At 46.0% G+C, this 19,141-nt stretch overlaps 1 protein-coding gene across 1 annotated transcript; it reads left to right on the top strand.

Moving 5' to 3' along the window:
• Nucleotides 1-243: 243 nt before the first annotated feature.
• Nucleotides 244-16,693, top strand: LOC122682702 (histone-lysine N-methyltransferase PRDM9-like). The gene is made up of 13 exons (XM_043885704.1): nt 244-319; nt 720-836; nt 1,143-1,250; nt 5,439-5,488; nt 7,349-7,505; nt 8,337-8,438; nt 8,652-8,923; nt 9,733-9,800; nt 10,870-11,063; nt 12,760-12,843; nt 15,651-15,730; nt 16,450-16,581; nt 16,652-16,693. The coding sequence occupies exons 1-13, from the start codon at nt 244-246 to the stop codon at nt 16,691-16,693; spliced, it is 1,482 nt and encodes a 493-aa protein (XP_043741639.1).
• The last annotated feature ends 2,448 nt before the right edge of the window (nt 16,694-19,141 follow it).

Below are 19,141 nucleotides of genomic sequence, written 5' to 3'. Positions count from 1 at the left end.
TTTCCTTGGAGGGGCTGAATTGTAGGGGATCCAAAGAAACCAAATCTAGTTCACATTAGGCTGGTCTGTCATAGCTAGTCAGAATCCCTCCATTCCACCAATACCCTCACCCCGACTTTCTCCTCACCTTCCTTCCCTGGACACTCCACCCAAGGAAGACAAACCAGGCTCTGGACAGTGGTCTGGGCTGTCTCAGCACCTTCTTCTTCCACAGGCACCTTGGCCTTGAGCACTCCAATGGCCATGAGGCCGAACAGGTCTCAAGAGGAAAGCACTGAGGGAGATGCCGGGAGAACAGAGCGGAAGCCCACGGTGAGAGGTGGAGGTGGCAAAGCTGGGCTCTAAGCCAGCTCTATAGGAAGGACACGGCACTGGTCCCTGAAGGACCACAGACTGCTTGCCTGGGCAGCTGAGTGAACGTCTCTGTGACTGTACACAGGATGGGAATGCCTGGTCCTGTCTGAGATGGTGGGGTGGACAAAACAGGACACTAGATCCGTCAACTGCTTTGTGTCCAGGGAGAGTTAGGAAAATGTTCAGTGTTTGTTCAGTTAAGCAGGACAGAGTTGGGAACAAAAGTCTTCATCTCTGTCTCACAGAGACCATCCAGTAGCTTCAGGCTACTCCCTGTACCAAAGGTGGAGGAGAAGGCCCAGCTCTAAGGTCTGACTTAGATTAGTAAATCACTGATGAAATCTATTATTTTCCTTAGGCCAAAGATGCTTTCAAAGACATCTCTGTATACTTCTCCAAGGAAGAATGGGAAGAGATGGGAGAATGGGAAAAAATCCGTTATAGGAATATGAAAAGGAACTATGAAGTGCTGATTGCTATAGGTAACAGGAAGTGCTGGGTGCCTGTGAGCCTGGGAAACACGAAACAGGTCTTCACCCTCAGTGTTCACTTGGCCCGCTCTTAGGTGGCTTCATCTGCTCACAGTTCCCTTTTGTGTGGAGACTAACCTGGAGGAAATGTTTACAGTTTTGTACCAAAGGGAGGTTGACCCTGCAGTGCAGAGCTCACCTCTTGCCTTGTTCTAGATTCCCCCAGCCCATCCCACTGATTCCCTGACTTTGTGACACTTTCCATTGCTTCTGTGCTTTGTTCCTCCTTCTTAGGACAAATATTTTGCGTCTTTCCAGGTTTCAGAGCCACTCGACCGGCTTTCATGCATCACCGCAGGCAGGTCATCAAACCCCAGGTAGATGACACTGAGGATTCTGATGAAGAATGGACACCAAGGCAGCAAGGTGAGGGGCCAGGAGGATTTAGAGGTGTCTTCCTGAAACCAGCCTGGGCTTAGATCTCAACTACATCTCAGCCATTAGCCAAGAAAACATAATTTTCAGCATTCCGAAGTGGTTGCGGACGAATATTGACATCAGCCTGAATGAAGATGAATGTATAGGTTTTCCAGTGTAATTCTCAAAAGTTTTATGTTTAAAATTTATCATTCTTTTTAAAAAGAATTATTTTTGCTAAACATTCTTAGTGAAAGGCAGTTAAAGAAACCTTAGAAATAAATTCACCAAACAAATTTAATACTAATCTCATAATTGGTTATTGGATTAAATCTCTTAGAAGAGGAAATGATTAACATATTATGTCAAGATACATTATTTATGTATGTATATAAAACAACACATGATCTCCTTACCCTAAGGTGAAATGAATTCTTTGTTTTAATTCTGGGAAAGGGTTTGAGAGAACTATTTATTCTCCCTGATCTTTCCCACATTTCACTGACCAGAAACAGCATCAGGTAAATAAAATGAAGTACACTCATTATAAAATAGAAGTGAGCAGCTCACTTCCTCTTCTACTGCTCAGACAGTTTAGACGAGTTAATCTTCCTAGACTGGAGAAAACAATTTAGATAGCTCTATGATTCTCCATCTATGGATTTCTGTTCTCCCAAATTTTTTTAAATTATTTATTTAGTTTTGGCTGCACTGTGTCTTCATGGCTGTGCATGGGCTTTCTCTGGTTGCGGTGAGTGGCTTCTCATTGCAGAGCACATGCAGGCTCAGTAGTTTGTGACACACAGGCTTAGTTGCCCCGCAGAAAGTGGAATCTTCCTGCACCAGCAATCGAACCTGTGCCCTCTGCATCGGCAGGCAGATTCTCATCCACTGTGCCACCAGGGAAGTCCCTCTATTCCCTTAGGTTATTAAAACTAGTGAAAGGGACATGAAAACAAACATTTGGTTGTCTGCAAAGGTTTTTACATGAAGAGACATTCTTCATAGGGAATATATATGTCACGGTTCACCATACCTCTGCACATCTTAATTTACCTTCTTAACATTTTCTGAGTATATGGTACACTCTTGCTAACTGTGTACACATTAGTGTTAGTGGCCATAGTGTTAATCACTCTGTTGTGTCCAACTCTTTGCATACCCATGGACTGTAGCCAGCCAGGCTCCTCTGTCCATGGGATTCTCCAGGCAAGAATACTGGAGTGGGTTGCCATTTCTTGAGCCAGGTGATCTTCCCAACCCAGGGATCAAACCTGCGTCTGTTGCATCTTCTGCATTGTAGGCAATTCTTTACCACTGAGCCACCGGGGATATATATACACATTTCTGTACAACAAATCTGTAGAACTTTTCCATCTTGAGTGGCTGAAGCCCTAACCCACTGAGGAACAATTCTCCAATCCTTCCTCCTCATAGCCCTTGGCAACCATGATTATATTTTCTGTTTCCATGGATTTGATTAATTTAGATACCTCATAGAAGTGGAATCAGGCAATATTTGTCTTTTTTGGATTGGTTTGTTTCACTTAGCATATCAAGACCCATCCCTGATGTAGCATAGGACAGAATTCTTTTTTAAGGCTTAAAAACATTCCATTGTGTGCATGTGTATATAACAGATATATCTTATATATAATTTTTATCTGTTTATCCACCAATGAGCATTTAGATTGCTTCCACATCTCGCCAACTGGGAATAATGCTGCAATGACCATAGATGCACACACTATTTATTCAAGATCTTGCTTTCAATTTTTTATGGAAATATACTCTTGAGTTGGATTGCTAGATCATACAGCAGTTCTAATTTTCTGAGGAAACTCCATACTGTTTTCTATGAAGGTTGCAACATTTTACATTTCCAACAATAGTGTATAAGGGTTCCAATTTCTCCATATCCTTACCAAACTTGCTATTATCTTCTTATTCATATTGCCCATCAAAGAAGGTTTCAATTTGTATTTCCCTGTTGATTAGTAATATTGATCATCTTTTCATATATTTGTTGGCCATTTGTGTATCTTCTTTGGAGAAATGTCTATTGAATTCCTTCTTCCATTGTGTTAGTCAGCTCAGACTGCCATAGCAAAACAGATTGCATTCCTTAAACCACAGAAATTTGTTTTCTTACAATGCTGGAGCATGGAAGTTTGATATCAGGGTGCCATCATGGTCAATCAGGTTCTCTTCCTGACTTATAGGTAGGCTTCATATTGGTGTATGCTTATTAACCCCTTATCAGATACCTATTTTACAAATATTTTCTACTGTCCTGTAGGTGGCCTTTTCACTCTGTTCACTGTGTCCTTTGTTGCACAGAGGTTTTAAGATTAATGTAATCTCATTTGTCAATTTTTACTTTGTTACTAAAACTTATACACTTGGTGCCATATCTAAGAAATCATTGCTGATTCAGTGTAGTGAAGCTTCACCCTTGTTTTCCTCTAAGAGTCTTATCAAGTCTTGCATTTAGGTCTTTAATCCATTCTGAGTTGATTTTTCTTCATGATGTAAGATGTTTGTTATTTTGCATATGGATATTTTGTTTCCCCAGCACCATTTGTTATAGGGATTAAACTTTCCCCGCTGTCTTGACACCCTGATGAAGATCATTAGACCATGTATCCAAGAGTGTATTTCTGTTTATTTCTGGCTGTCTATTCTGTTCCATTGATTGACATGTCTGTCTTTATGCCAACGGGCTTCCTCAGTGGCTCAGCAGGTGAAGAATCTGCCTTCAATGCAGGAGACACAGAAGATGCAGGTTCAATCCATGGGCTAAGAAGATCCCCTGGAGAAGGGCAACCCCATCCAGTATTCTTGCCTGAGAAATCCCCTGGACAGAGGAGCCTGGTGGGCTACAGTCCAAAAGGTCACAAAGAGTCAACATGACTGAGCGACTAAGCACACACTTTATGCCAAAACTACACTCTTTTGGTTCCTGTACCTTTGTAATATGTTCTGAAATCAGAGGCCTCCAGCTTTGCTGTTTTTTCTAAGATTGTTTTGCCTATTTGGGGTCCTCTGAGATTCAGTATTAACTGTAGGATGGACTTTCTGTACCAGAAAAAAATTCCACTGGGATTTTCATAGGAATTGCATTGAATGTTTAAATTGCTTTGGGTAGTATGAACAGTTTAATAATTTAAAGTCTCCAAATCCATAAACATGAGACACCTTTCTATTTACTTGTATCAGATTCCTTTCAGCAATACTTTGTAGTTTTCAATGTATAAGTCTTTCATCTCCTTAAGTTTACTCCCAATTATTTCATTCTTTTTGATGCTATTATAAATAAGATTATTGGGACTTCTCTGGGGGTCCAGAGGCTAAGACTCCACACTCCCAATGCAGAGAAATTGGGTTCAGTCCCTGGTCAGGGAACTAGGTCCCACCTGCCGCAACAAAGGCCTGGCACAAATAAATAAATAAAAATAAATATTTTTTTAATTTAAATTTAGATCTTGACTATAGCTGTAGAAAAATAAAAAAGAATTAGGATTGTTTTCTTATTTCCCTTTTTGGAATGGTCATTGTTCATGCATGGAAAGATATTTGAATGTTGATTTTGTACCGTGCAACCTTCTGTGCAGGTTTTTTTTGTGAGTGGAATTTTAAAGATTTTTGTGTACATAAAGTCATGTCCTATGTGAACAGACATAATTTTACTTCTTTCTTTCCAAATGGAAGCCTTTTGTTTCCTTTTCTAACCTAATGCCCTGGCTAGGACTTCTAACATTATGGTGAATAGAAATGTTGAGAATGGGCACCCTTGCCTTTTTCCTGGATCTTAGAGAAGTTTTCAGCTTTTCACTGATGACTATGATGTTAGAGGTAGACTTTTCATATATGACCTTTATTATATTGCAGTCACACGTCCTTCTATTTCTACTTTGTTGAGTACTTTTGTCATGAAAGGCTAGTAAATTTATTAGATACTTTATGGACATCAGATGAGGCACAGATGAAGTTTCATATTTTTTTTTAATTTTGAGAAAATTATGTAATGCTCCCAGTGGAAACATAGGAGTTGATGATACAGAAATCATTTTCCATTCCTCCTTCGGTAATCCTTGTGCTTGTCACTCTCTGGCTCAGGATTATGTGTCCTTAATTAGAATGCCCAGAGTTTGGAAACATTTGCCAACCAAAACACTGATTCTCATCATTTTTTAGGTAAACCTTCTTCGATGGCCTTCAGAGTGGAGCACAGTAAACACCAGAAGGTGAGTATTTCCCAAATCCTGTTGCAAAAATGTCCTTCTCATGAATCCAGTCACAGGTGAGAATAGGAGAAAACACAGAGATCCTGGAGACGGCTGCCTTCTTGTCCTGAATCTTTAGCACACTGTCTGATATCACCACCACCTTTATAGTTAGTAAGAACAACAGCCATAGTAGCCTGTTCTATTGTTACATTATTTTCACAATATTTCAGACTTTAAGCATTTTATGTGAATAAACTTACTTAAACCTTAAAACAATCCTACAGTACCTATAAGTAGGTATATAGCTATCACCATTATAGATCACAAAACTGAGGTTAAAAAAAAAAAAAAAGACTGATTATATGCCCGAGATCACAGTATCACTCGTAGTGCAATCTAATCCAAAGCACTTTTTCTAAACTACTTACAAAATGATTAAAACTTCCATAGTTGTATGAAGTTTATTCATACATCTTTATATCATCCATCTGAGAGATGTTTTCAACCTCAGTTCTTTTGTGCTATGCTAGGGAGGGATATGCTAAGGCATTTGACTAAGGGAAGCTTAAGGACAAGCTGGGCAGTTTGTAGAGTGCACGGTCCAAAATGAAGAAGCTTAAGAACGTGCTGGGCAGTTTGTAGAGTGGATGGTCCAAGATGAAGAAGCTTAAGGACATGCTGGGCAGTCTGTAAAGTGGACAGTCCAGGATGAAGAAGGTGACAGGATCCCTACCTCAGAGCCTCCCACTCCAATAAAAGGAAGCAACTCACAACCCTGACAAGCCTCAGGTTTATGACTGAAAAGCAACAAATAAGAAAAGAACTGAAGGACTTCACATAGATTACCCACTTTTGAGTAGAAACTCATCATCTGGGCATCATTTCAAATGCTCATTCTTGCAGGAGGGAGTAACAAGTCCTTCTCCTGAGCTCTGATTAGGCAACTCTCCTGTTTGGAATCATTTGTTTAGCCTACCCCTGTGTTGTGAGCTTTGAGAGCCTAGCCCATATCCATTAATTCTCAGAAGTCCAGGCCCAGCTCAAAGCCCCTGAGGGCCCCCTAAATATTTTGTGAATGAGTGACTCCACATTTAAACATTCATCTAGGAGTAGGAAGGTCAAAGAATGCTGAAGATAGTATCTGTGAGCTGGACTTCAAATATAGATGCAGTTGAAGTGATAAATTGATGGCAGGGATGTACACTCACATTCATACTACATTAAATAGCTCACACAACAATTTGTTGAAATGTTATGAAATTTCATGTCCACTGTAACATTAAGAATTAGCATGTATACCAATTTATGGATCAGGAAACTGAGGAGAACCAGCTAGTCATACAGCCTTGTTCTAGCAGAATTGATGAGACCAGCTACTTTAATTCCAAACATTGTCTCTAAGAGGACATGGCAACCTGCAACTTTGAACTCATTTTCTTTATTGTCTAAATGTGTTTCTGTCGATCGTCTTTTCTCTTCTCAGTCTCACTGTTTTGTCACCTTATTTTCCAGATGTGTTCTGTCCCCTCTGTAATTTTCCATACTTCCTCGTCCATCAAAGGGCCACTAATTAATAGAAAACCCCCTGGATTTCTCTATGAGCCCTTACCCTCTTCTTTCCCTGACCTCCAGCTATTCTCCCTGCCTTGCTCTCACTTTTATGCAGAAAGTTGAAGGGAAAGAACCTTTAAGATATGAATTCTAGTTTTTATTCACTACCCACTTAGGTCTTCATTTTACACTCCAGTGTTCAGGCCCCAACTCCACCAGGTATTTCCAAGAATTGTTGAAGTATTAACTAAAGTCATGCATGTGAAAACACTTCATAAAGTCCTAAAGAACTAAGGAAATGCATGTTGTCTTTTACTCACATGGAAGGGAATGTCCAGGGCACCATTAAGTAAGGAATCTAGTTTGAAGGAATTGCCGGGAGCAGCAAAATTGATGAAGACAAGTGGCTCCAAGCAGGCTCAGAAACTGGTGCCCCCTCCCAGAAAAGCAAGGACCCCTGGACAGCACCCCAGACAAAAAGTTGGTAAGAAAAATTTGGGGAGTTCTTCTAATTAGTTCCTCTAATCCCTGTAGAAAAACTAATAAGTATGGCCTAGGTGTGTGGCATGGACTTTGGGTAGGCAGGGGTTTAAGCTGGACTGATCTGAGACATGAAGTTAGCACTGGGGCCTTGGGAAAATCTTATACATTTTCTGAGGTCCTGATTGCTATCTGTAAAGTGAAGATAAGGATACATAATTCATACAGTGTTTGAAAGCCTTACATTAAATGCAAAAGTCTGATACCTACAAGTAGTTCAATAAATCCAGCTGTGATGATGGGAACCGAGCTTTGTTAGTGTTTATGCCCAGACCTCTGCTCAGTGCCTTACGTGTCATGTGCCTTTAACATATATTTTCTGAGTAGATGTGTCAGTGAACTATTTCCTAAGTAAGAAGGTTCAGAAGTTAAACCTAGTAACAGGAAGTGCAGGACTCTATCACTGAACTGGGCATCTGTGGTCAGTGAGGAGCCTCAGTCTCCTGAACCTGTAGTTAATGGGAGAAAAAACAAAGTATAGAGAAGGGACTTCCTGGGGGTTAAGTGGTTAAGACTCCACGCTTCTACTGCAGGAGGTGTGGGTTCCATTCCTGGTCGGGGAACTAAGATCCCACAAGCCATGCAGTATGGCCAAGAAATAAATAATGTAACATTAAAACATAAAATTACAAAAGTAAAAGTTTGAAAAATACATGTAAACAAGTTTTAACAAAGTGTATAGATGGACAGGTAGGAGATCTCACACTTTCTGATAAAACAGGGACTAACTCCCCAGACCCCACCAGCCTTGCTTAGCTCCTGTTCTCCATCTTAGAACTCAGAAGAAAGGAGACTGGAATGAAGAGGTACAGTCTACGAGAAAGAAAGGGCCACGTGTACCAAGAGGTCATCGAGCCCCAGGATGACGACTACCTCTGTGAGTGACCCCGCTGACCCACTCATGGAGAAGGGGCTATGAGGCCTTGGTCCAGTAACCTCACCTCACCATTTGGTCCCCCGGTCATCCCCTTCCTCTATGACTTGGGGTGCAGGATCGAGGCCAAATGCCATGCGTGCCCCAGTTCTTTCTGAAGGTCTTTACGACCAGCAACATCACTATACCTCCCCTCATCCCTGTTCTCACCTCCAGATTGTGAGGAGTGTCAGAACTTCTTCATCGACAGCTGTGCTGCCCATGGGCCCCCAACCTTTGTAAAGGACTGTGCAGTGGAAAAGGGGCATGCCAACCGCTCAGCCCTCACTCTGCCCCCTGGGTTAAGCATCAGACTGTCGGGCATCCCTGACGCTGGGCTTGGAGTGTGGAACGAGTCGTCCGATCTGCCGCTGGGCCTGCACTTTGGCCCCTACGAGGGCCAGATCACAGACGATGAAGAGGCCGCCAACAGTGGATATGCCTGGCTGGTGAGAAGCACCCCTGTTTCCCTGTCCTCTGGCCTCTAATCGCTTGTGTGTGGTGGGGGGTACTTCACGTCTACATGCGAGGACGCAGATGGTGATAACGGTCGGCAATGACACAGTCAGCCCCGTGTACTGTGTGCACTGGGCGTGAACACAGGACTTCCATCTAAAGGTCAGAGGAGAGGTGGGAACACAATGTACAGACACTCAGGATCTCTATCTAAAGATCAGAGGGGAGGTGGGACCACAGTGTACAGACACTCAGGACCTCTATCTAAAGGTCAGAGGAGAGGTGGGATCACAGTGTACACACACAGGACCTCTATCTAAAGGTCAGAGGAGAGGTGGGGACAGAGTGTACAGACACTCAGGACCTCTATCTAAAGATCAGAGGAGAGGTGGAAACACAGTGTACAGACACTCACGACCTCTATCTAAAGGTCAGAGGAGAGGTGGGAACACAGTGTACAGATACTCAGGACCTCTACCTAAAGATCAGAGGAGAGGTGGGAACAGCTTGGTACACACTCACAGGACTTCTATCTAAAGGTCAGAGGAAAGGTGGGAACACAGTGTACAGACACACAGAAGTGACTCCTCCCTTGTGGAGCCCTTGCCTTCAATGAACCAAGAGACTCAGACTTGGAATGATGAGTAAGGGGCTTACCGTGTGGTCCGACTGGCAGTTGAATCCATGCAGGCTGAAGAGCACCAATGACTACAGAGGGAAATAGCTCTTCTATTATTTCCTATGAAAAAAATAAATAAATAAAAGAGAGAGAAAAGCTTGTAACTGTTTTTCTGACACTCAGATCACCAAAGGGAGAAACTGCTATGAGTATGTGGATGGAAAGGACACGTCTTGGGCCAACTGGATGAGGTGAGTGCAGTGAGTCTGCAGTGTGTAGACACTGATACTCCCTCAATCCCACACCCTTTCCTTCTCAACCCGGCTCCCTCAACAGCTTTCACATCTTCTTTGCTCTTTTCCCTCCATATCATGCTCTTTCATTTCAAAAGACACTAGAAAGAAGGAAATAAAAATATAGCATGTGCCGTCAAGATACAAGTCTATATGCTGAACAAAAGTGGGGGACTTGAAAACAACTTGAGGAGTCTAGATTCACCAGGGACACTTTAACTCACTTAATTGACACTTAACAAGCACTTTATGTTTCAGTTTAGACAGTGAACTTCATTACTGAAGCAGATCACACAAGCCATGTCCTTTTGGAGAACATACTGCAAACAGACATTAGCCAATTGATTTTAGGAGCAGTAACCTTATTTTTTCTATCTTTGAGTAACTGCACAGCGCCAGGATAACCTAACACAGGAGACCTTGACTCTATGTGGGCAACAACCTCCTCAGGCTTGGTTGCAGTGAGAAGTGGGCCCTGAGACCTCAGAAGGAATGGGGGACAGGATGGCCCTGAGCAGGGCCGTTCTCTGAGGGCCTCTCCTTTCATCAGGGCAGGCAGACAGTGAACAAACTATTACTGTTCCGTGTCTCAAGCTATATCAGCGCTCTCTCCAAGTTTCCATGGGAGGGGGTGGGCAAGCGAATAGGACCCTGGATACATGTGGGGAGATGGGAGAAAGCCTCGGGAGAGAAGGCAGGCTGGGGTGAGTGCTGAGGGCTGTGTGATAGCAAAGGAGCACCAAGTCCTGTGGATGAAAGAGAACTTAATTCAGAGTTTAGAGGAGCTGGAGGTCACCAGCCTCACGGACAGTCCAGGTGGAGATGAGTCTGGAACTGGGCTCCGGAAAATGGCTAATTAGGTAAGGAGAGAAAAGCATGGGAATTCACATGGCCTGGTCAAAAGTGTGAACAGAAGGTCTACATGAGGGGCGGCCTCAGAGGTGGAAGGCAAGGAGCTGGGCATGGTCGGAGAGTGGAGGGCACTCATCACCTGAGGTTTCTTTCCCTTTCCCTGCCTCGCCTCCAGGTATGTGAACTGTGCCCGGGACAACGAGGAGCAGAACCTGGTGGCCTTCCAGTATCACGGGCAGATCTTCTACCGAACCTGCCAGGTGGTCAGGCCGGGCTGTGAGCTGCTGGTCTGGTACGGGGATGAGTATGGTCAGGACCTTGGCATCAAGCGGAACAGCAGGGGGAAGAGTGAGCTCGCGACCGGGAGAGGTGAGTGTCACCCCTCTTCCAGCACCGACCCCATCCTGGGAGCCTCCGTGGTCCGATTTCGAAGCAGAGTACAATCCAGTCCAAAGTCAGTAGAGTTGCGATTAAAATGCCTCAGAATTTGATTCTTTTCATATGATTGTTAGGGGAAAAAAATTTATATTAAAAATGTTAGTTCTAATTTTTAATATTTCATGCAAAAAATAATATGTAACATCACCTTCTGCTGAAAGGCTTAGAAGCAAAAAGCAAGTTTTCTAGCACCTACCAGCTCTCTCCCCTTTACCTGTTTCCTCCTCATTTCCTCCCATTTCTAAGCGACTTGTGTACAGCGATTTGCATTCAGTTACTGTTCCAAGTTGTTGTCATGTGAGTTCATGCTCTGTGCCAGACAGGGCCCCATGCACCAAAACAGACAGAACCACTGCCCTGGGGCAGCATGGGCTTCATACCAGACAGGGGCTGGTGCTCTGAGGAAAACCAACACAGGGAGCGTGCCTCGGGTCAGCATGAGCAGAGGGTGGGGTGTGGTGGAGGATGCTGGGGCAGGGTCTCTGCAGAGGTAAAACCTGTGGGAAGGATTCCAGGCAGGGGAGCAGCCAGTGCCACAGCCCCAGGGCCGGGAAGAGAGGCCATGCCAGGGGTCGCGGGAGGAAGCACAGAGGGAGAGGAAGGAGGCTGGACGGGACACAGAAGCCCCAGGGCCTGTGTCCACGTGCAGGCCCCAGGGGTCCTCCTGGGTGACACAGAACAACCGTGCAGCTTTCAGCTGCAAGCAGCATGTTCTCTGTTCTGTGATACTTTGGTTCATTTTTGGGGAAGAGACAGCAGCAGGGAGTCCCCTCAGAGGTCAGTTCATTGCCAGACATGAGGGGAGAGTGGGCTGGCTGAAGATGCTTGGGAGTGAGGGTGTGAAGAGTCTGGCTGGAGGTGTATTTTTAAACAGGGCTTCCTAGTGCATGTTAAATGGACTAAGACTGAATCAAAGAAATGAGGATGAAAGAAATCAAAGAAATACGAATACTGGTGAGGCTTGAGAAAGGACATGCCTTTATTTTATGATTAATGGAAAACTGAGAGTGGAGCAATTTGTGAACCAGTTTGGGCAGCAGGAGCCAGAGACCTGTAGTCAGTGGGACCTGGGCCGCTTGGTCTCGCCCAGTCTGAAACCCACTTCCTGCAGAGATTGGCACAAAGGCTGCTCTTTGAACAAGGAGCCATAAATTCAGCTTTACTCACATCTGCTCTACCCACCCCCTGTGCTGCCTCCCATATGCAGAGAGCTCCAGGCCAGGTGCCCCTAACTTAATAGACCCTTTCTCCTCACAGGGAGCCACTCAGGAGATTCCACCTAAGTCATCAGGTCTTATCTCTCAGTAGGGTAAATACCTGTGGCCACTGTGATGTGACTTTTCCGATAATTACATGTAGGGAAAGTCCCTGCAGATCCACCTCTATCAGGAGAGACGCTGCCTCTGATGCTGCTGGAAGGTCCCTATCTGGGTGATATGTAGAAAAGGCCCGTGACACAAGCTTCCTGGATTTCTGTAGATGTAGAGAATAAGAGTGGAATGGAAAAGTGGACTGTAAAGACACTTGATGGGAGACAAATCGTGCACTGTCAACACTTAGATCATTAGTGGGGCAGGCCTGACCATGGCAAACCAGCTACCTGACCAAAAGCTTCCTCTTTCAGCAGAACCAAAGCCCAAGATCCACCCATGTGCCTCCTGCTCTCTGGCCTTCTCCAGTCAGAAATTCCTCAGCCAACACACCCAACGCAGTCACCCCTCTCAGACCCTCCTGAGACCATCTGAAAGAGATCTCCTCCAACCAGAGGATCCCTGCCCAGGCAATCAAAATCAGCAGCAGCGATATTCCGATCCACACAGCCCGAGCGACAAACCTGAGGGTCACGAGGCCAAGAACAGGCCCCAATATTTGCTGAAAAGCATAAGGAAGATTTCAAGGGCCTCTGCCTACTCACCCGGAGAACAAATGGGGGGTTCTGGGGTGCATGAGAGAATGAAAGACGAGCCCAGCACAAGCCAGAAACTGAATCCAGAGGACACAGGCCCATTGCTCACGGGGGCAGGGGTCTCAGGGATTATGAGAGTCACGTATGGAGAGTGTGGGCAAGGCTCCAAGGACAGGTCAAGTCTCAGCACACACGAGAAGACACACACAGGGGAGAAGCCCTATGTTTGTGGGGAGTGTGGGCGAAGCTTCCGTCAGAAGTCAACCCTCATCAGACACCAGAGGACACACACAGGGGAGAAGCCGTATGTTTGTGGGGAATGTGGGCGAAGCTTCAGTCAGAAGTCCATCCTCATCACCCACCAGAGGACACACACAGGGGAGAAGCCCTATGTTTGCAGGGAGTGTGGGCAAAGCTTCAGTCGGAAGTTTCTCCTCATCACCCACCAGAGGGCACACACAGGGGAGAAGCCCTATGTTTGCAGGGAGTGTGGGCGAAGCTTCAGTCGGAAGTCTGTCCTCATCACCCACCAGAGGACACACACAGGGGAGAAGCCCTATGTTTGTGGGGAGTGTGGGCGAAGCTTCAGTCAGAAGGCCCATCTCATCACCCACCAGAGGACACACACAGGGGAGAAGCCCTATGTTTGTGGGGAGTGTGGGCAAAGCTTCAGTGATAAGTCAAATCTCATCTCACACAAGAGGACACACACAGGGGAGAAGCCCTATGTTTGCGGGGAGTGTGGGCGAAGCTTTAGTCGGAAGTCCCTCCTCATCAGACACCAGAGGACACACACAGGGGAGTAGCCCTATGTTTGTAGGGAGTGTGAGTGAGTCATGACCAACAAACCACATCTTAGCCACAGGAGGATTACTGCAGCCACCCCATGCCTTAGCTCTAAGGGGGCCTCAGAGGAGGCCTGTGACCCGTTACAGTCCCCAAGAGTATGAGGAGAGACTTCCCAGGTGGTCCAGGGGTCAAGACTCCAATGCAGAGACCCACGTTCAATACCTGATTGGGGAACTAGCTCCCACAGGCTGCAACTAAGACACAGCACAGCCGAATAAATAAATATATGATAAATATTTTAAAGAAAGAGTGTGATAAGCACAGAATTACTTGTTAAATAGACCTTCCACTTTCGTGACAGGAGAGGAGGTAGATAAACAGCAGAGGGTTTCTTAAGTGTTCTGGAGATGTTCATGCCAATTGCCTTCGTGGTTTTTTAGTACTCTTCTAATAAATTTTGTCTCCAAACAAATCTGAAGCCCAGACTATGTACTCATTCCCCCCTTATCACTAACAGCAGTGGAGTCCAGTCCTAGCTGAACCCCTGGGAAGACATAATTCTGGAGCCAACTCAGTTAGGTCACTGGACGGTCAGTTCCTGGGTCCAGGGAGAGGAATCTAGAGTTTGAGACATACTCACCAGGGAAGGGAATTCCCCGGCCTCCTGGGAAGTGGGGCCTTTCCTCCTTATAGACCTCGACTGTCCTTGGGCCTCTCCTGGTTGCCCTCTGGTTCCCTCTGACTTCTGTAGCCCCAAAAGTGAAGGCCACGTGCACGTGTGTGTGTGTGTGCACGTGTGTGTGTGTGCCCACGCGTCTGGCTCAGCATGGGCCGTCTGGTCTCTGCCGCTCCCTCAGGGTCATCACAGCATCTGGACTCCAGATTTGACCACAGGTGTCCAGTTCTCAGCCCTGCCCTCAGCAGCTGTGTGAGCTGGGGCAAGATGCTCAACCTCTCTGTGTCTCTATTCTCATCTGCGATACGGGGTGGGAGCACCAGCATTTTGGTCTGATGCGTAAGCACAGGCGGAATCTGGCAGAGGCTGGCTGAGAACGCAAGCCCCACCTTTGCTGTTCTTTGTGTGTTTTTTTTTTTAATCTTTTTTAATTTTTTAATAGAAGGAAAATTGCTTTACAGAATTTGTTTTCTGCATGTCCTCCAGCCCCCACACCTTCCAGGTCTTCAGAGCTAGACGAGGAAGGGGCTGTTTAGGCACTGGGCTGCCCTGATGAGTGGGTGTGAGGTCCGGGGTGCTAAAGGAGGGCGACCTCCCTTCCCACCACTGCCGTTCCTGCTGAGCTGGGCAGCCCCAGGGCCCCTCCACAGACAGGCAGTGCCCACAGTCGTCACCCTGCCGAGAACAGAGCCTGGAGCCGCGTTTGCAGGAAATCCCTGTCCGCCCCCATCCCACCCCCACACGGAGGGTCCTCGAAGCCCACACCGTGGCTTCTCTCTGCATGGGCCTGGTACCTGTGCCCGTGCGCTCTGGGCAACGCTGTCGCGACCCTGAAATTCTTAACCATGGAATAGTTCATCCTTACACTTCCCTTTCATGAGTGAAGTCTGATGGGCCCCGGGGTGCGCTGTGAGCCGAGCAGATGCACACACATCACGGGCCCCGGGGTGGCCAGGCTGCACGAGGGGACAAGGTGGACACAAAGCCCCCCCCACCCTGGGTGAGTGAGGGTGGGGACCGCCCCAGGAAGCCACGCTTGCTCAGACCCGGAACTGAGCTCCGACACAGAGTGGGGGCAATGGGGTTCTTAAGGTCGACCACACCCTCCTGTCTGTGAATGACCTCTGCCCTGGCCTGATCCTTCCAGAAGGGGTTCAGGAGGCTGAAGTCCACCCGGCCACCAGAAGACACCAAGGGGAGAGTGGGCCACTGGGCAGGGGGCAGAGGGTGCGAAGTCCAGGACTCGGGCAACGGCCCTCAGTTCCCTCCATGTGCCAGGCTTGTGAAGCGTCTCTACATGACCCGTGTCAGTGATAACCACCCACTTTTATTTCTTCATTTCTTTCATGCTTTCTTAAAGGAACGCGTTTGTCTGTGGCTTGGTTTCCCTTTAGGAAGGGAAGCCGTATAGACTCCCCATCTTCTGTGGCTTCAGGCTGGGGCCATGGGAGGGAGAGTTAGGGGTGGTGCAGGCAGAGGGGCTTCAACTGAAAAACAGTGGGGACCCAGAAACCTGCAGGGGCTTCTCACCTGCACCTCCCACCAGAGCTGGGCCTGGAATCCCCTGGAAGGCTGAGCAGGTCAAAGCTTCTCCCTCCCCTCCCTCCCCTCCCTGCCCCTCAAAAAGCTGACTCCTGGACCAGCCCACAACACCCCCAAATCCCCCATCACCCACAGCCCCACACAGGCCCTCCCTTGCAGAAGTGAGACGACCTGCATGGCAGCAGGGGTGGTGTGTGACCCCAGAGCTTAGGGTCTCAGCTGACCTTGAGCAAGGAGGCTGGTGCTTAAAAGCCTCCCAGCCCAGGGAGCTGCCAGCAGCCACAAGCCACAATCTGAAGCGGAGTTGGGGGGATGGGGATGCGAGCTGTCTGAGGTCCCATTCTGTCCCCACGACAGCTCCCAGGCCTCACCTGACACCGTGACTGCCCTGCACGGGCACACAGGACACCAGCAGTAATGGAGATGGACAGCCAGCTGCCTCCACCGCACACTCCACACTGACCACAGCGGCCCCACGGCTGTACCAGCCCTGCATGCGCGCGGCTCTGCTTGCCTGCCAGGGCTCTGGACCCTGGGTGAGTCGGTGAGGGCAGAGCACCAGAGGCCAAGCCTGTCTTCAGCCACCAGACTCGCCCTGGTCGCCAGACTCATGAGCCCAATCGGTATATCAAGCCTTTGGGAGAATGACACCACAGACACTGACCTCAAAGCTCAGACTCCTGAAAACTTACTAAACAGGTTGTTTTTAGTCTTTTTTTTAAAATAGGAGGTTGGCAGAAAGCGGGAAAGGGAATTACTTCCTTGGTGGTACAGTGGTTAAGAATCCACCTGCCAATGCAGGAGACACATGTTCAATCCCTGATCTGGGAAGATCCCACATGCTGTGGAGCAACTAAGTCCGTGTACAACTACTGCAGTGATGAAATTAAAAGATGCTTACTCCTTGGAACAAAAGTTATGACCAAACTAGACAGCATATTAAAAAGCAGAGACGGGGGGGAGGAGCCAAGATGGCGGAGGAGTAGGACGGGGAGACCACTTTCTCTCCTACAAATTCATCGAAAGAATAACTGAACGCAGAGCAAACTTCACAGAACAACTTCTGATCGCTAGCTGAGGTCATCAGGCGCCCAGAAAAGCAGCCCATTGTCTTCGAAAGGAGTGCTGTATAGCTGGAGAAGTCCTGAGACTACAGGGAGAATAAAACTGAAATCCAGAGGCAGGAGACTTAAGCCCAAAACCTGAGAACACCAGAAAACTCCTGACTACATGGAACTTTAAGTAATAAGCGACCGTCCAAAAGCCTCCATACCTACACTGAAACCAACCACCACCCAAGAGCCAATAAGTTATAGAGCAAGACATACCATGCAAATTCTCCAGCAACGCAGGAACATAGCCCTGAACGTCAACATACAGGCTGCCCAAGGTCACACCTAACACATAGACCCATCTCAAAACTCATTACTGGGCACTCCATTGCTCTCCAAAGAGAAGAAATCAAGTTCCACGCACCAGAACACTGACGCAAGCTTCCCTAACCAGGAAACCTTGACAAGCCAATCGTCTAACCCCACCCACTGGGTAAATCTTCCACAACAAAAAGGAACCACAGACCTCCAGAATACAGAAAGCCCACTCCAGACACAGCAATCTAAACAAGATGAAAAGGCAGAGAAATACCCAACAGGTAAAGGAACATGAAAAATGCCCACCAAGTCAAACAAAAGAGGAGGAGATAGGGAATCTACCTGAAAAAGAATTTAGAATAATGATAATAAAAATGATCCAAAATCTTGAAAACAAAATGGAGTTACAGATAAATAGCCTGGAAACAAAAATTGAAAAGATACAAGAAATGTTTAATAAAGACCTAGAAGAAATAAAAAAGACTCAATTAAAAATGAGTAATGCAATGAATGAGATCAAAAACACTTTGGAGGGAACCAAGAGTAGAATAACGGAGGCAGAAGATAGGATAAGTGAGGTAGAAGATAAAATGGTGGAAATAAATGAAGCAGAGAGGAAAAAAGAAAAAAGGATCAAAAGAAATGAGGACAACCTCAGGGACCTCTGGGACAATGTGAAACGCCCCAACATTCGAATCATAGGAGTCCCAGAAGAAGAAGACAAAAAGAAAGGCCATGAGAAAATACTCGAGGAGATAATAGCTGAAAACTTCCCTAAAATGGGGAAGGAAATAGCCACCCAAGTCCAAGAAACCCAGAGAGTCCCAAACAGGATAAACCCAAGGTGAAACACCCCAAGATACATATTAATCAAATTAACAAAGATCAAACACAAAGAACAAATATTAAAAGCAGCAAGGGAGAAACAACAAATAACACACAAAGGGATTCCCATAAGGATAACAGCTGATCTATCAATAGAAACCCTCCAGGCCAGAAGGGAATGGCAGGACGTACTGAAAGTAATGAAAGAGAATAACCTACAACCTAGATTACTGTATCCAGCAAGGATCTCATTCAGATATGAAGGAGAATTTAAAAGCTTTACAGATAAGCAAAAGCTGAGAGAATTCAGCACCACCAAACCAGCTCTTCAACAAATGCTAAAGGATCTTCTCTAGACAGGAAATGCAGAAAGGTTGTATAAACGTGAACCCAAAACAACAAAGTAAATGGCAACGGGACCACACCTATCAATAATTACCCTAAATGTAAATGGGTTGAATGCCCCAACCAAAAGACAAAGATTGGCTGAATGGATACAAAAACAAGACCCCTATATATGCTGTCTACAAGAGACCCACCTCAAAACAAGAGACACATACAGACTGAAAATGAAGGGCTGGAAAAAAATATTTCATGCAAACGGAGACCAAAAGAAAGCAGGAGTCGCAATACTCATATCAGATAAAATAGACTTTCAAATAAAGGATGTGAAAAGAGACAAAGAAGGACACTATATAATGATCAAAGGATCAATCCAAGAAGAAGATATAACAATTATAAATATATATGCACCCAACATAGGAGCACCGCAATATGTACGGCAAACACTAACGAGTATGAAAGAGGAAATTAATAGTAACACAATAATAGTGGGAGACTTTAATACCCCACTCACAACTATAGATAGATCAACTAAACAGAAAATTAACAAGGAAACACA

Source organism: Cervus elaphus, chromosome 24, assembly GCF_910594005.1.
Source record: "Cervus elaphus chromosome 24, mCerEla1.1, whole genome shotgun sequence".
Lineage (NCBI taxonomy): Eukaryota > Metazoa > Chordata > Mammalia > Artiodactyla > Cervidae > Cervus > Cervus elaphus.
Note: the sequence above shows the minus strand (reverse complement) of the source record. Positions and strands in the feature narration are given on the sequence as shown.

What these genes read in the sequence shown, in the direction of transcription:
- LOC122682702 (XM_043885704.1), top strand. Translation starts at nt 244, where the DNA reads ATGAGGCCGAACAGGTCTCAAGAGGAAAGCACTGAGGGAGATGCCGGG. An exon ending in ACAGTGGATATGCCTGGCTG is followed by an intron (nt 8,924 to 9,732) that starts GTGAGAAGCACC and finishes TCTGACACTCAG; the next exon opens with ATCACCAAAGGGAGAAACTG. An exon ending in CAGCCAACACACCCAACGCA is followed by an intron (nt 12,844 to 15,650) that starts GTCACCCCTCTC and finishes TGATCCTTCCAG; the next exon opens with AAGGGGTTCAGGAGGCTGAA.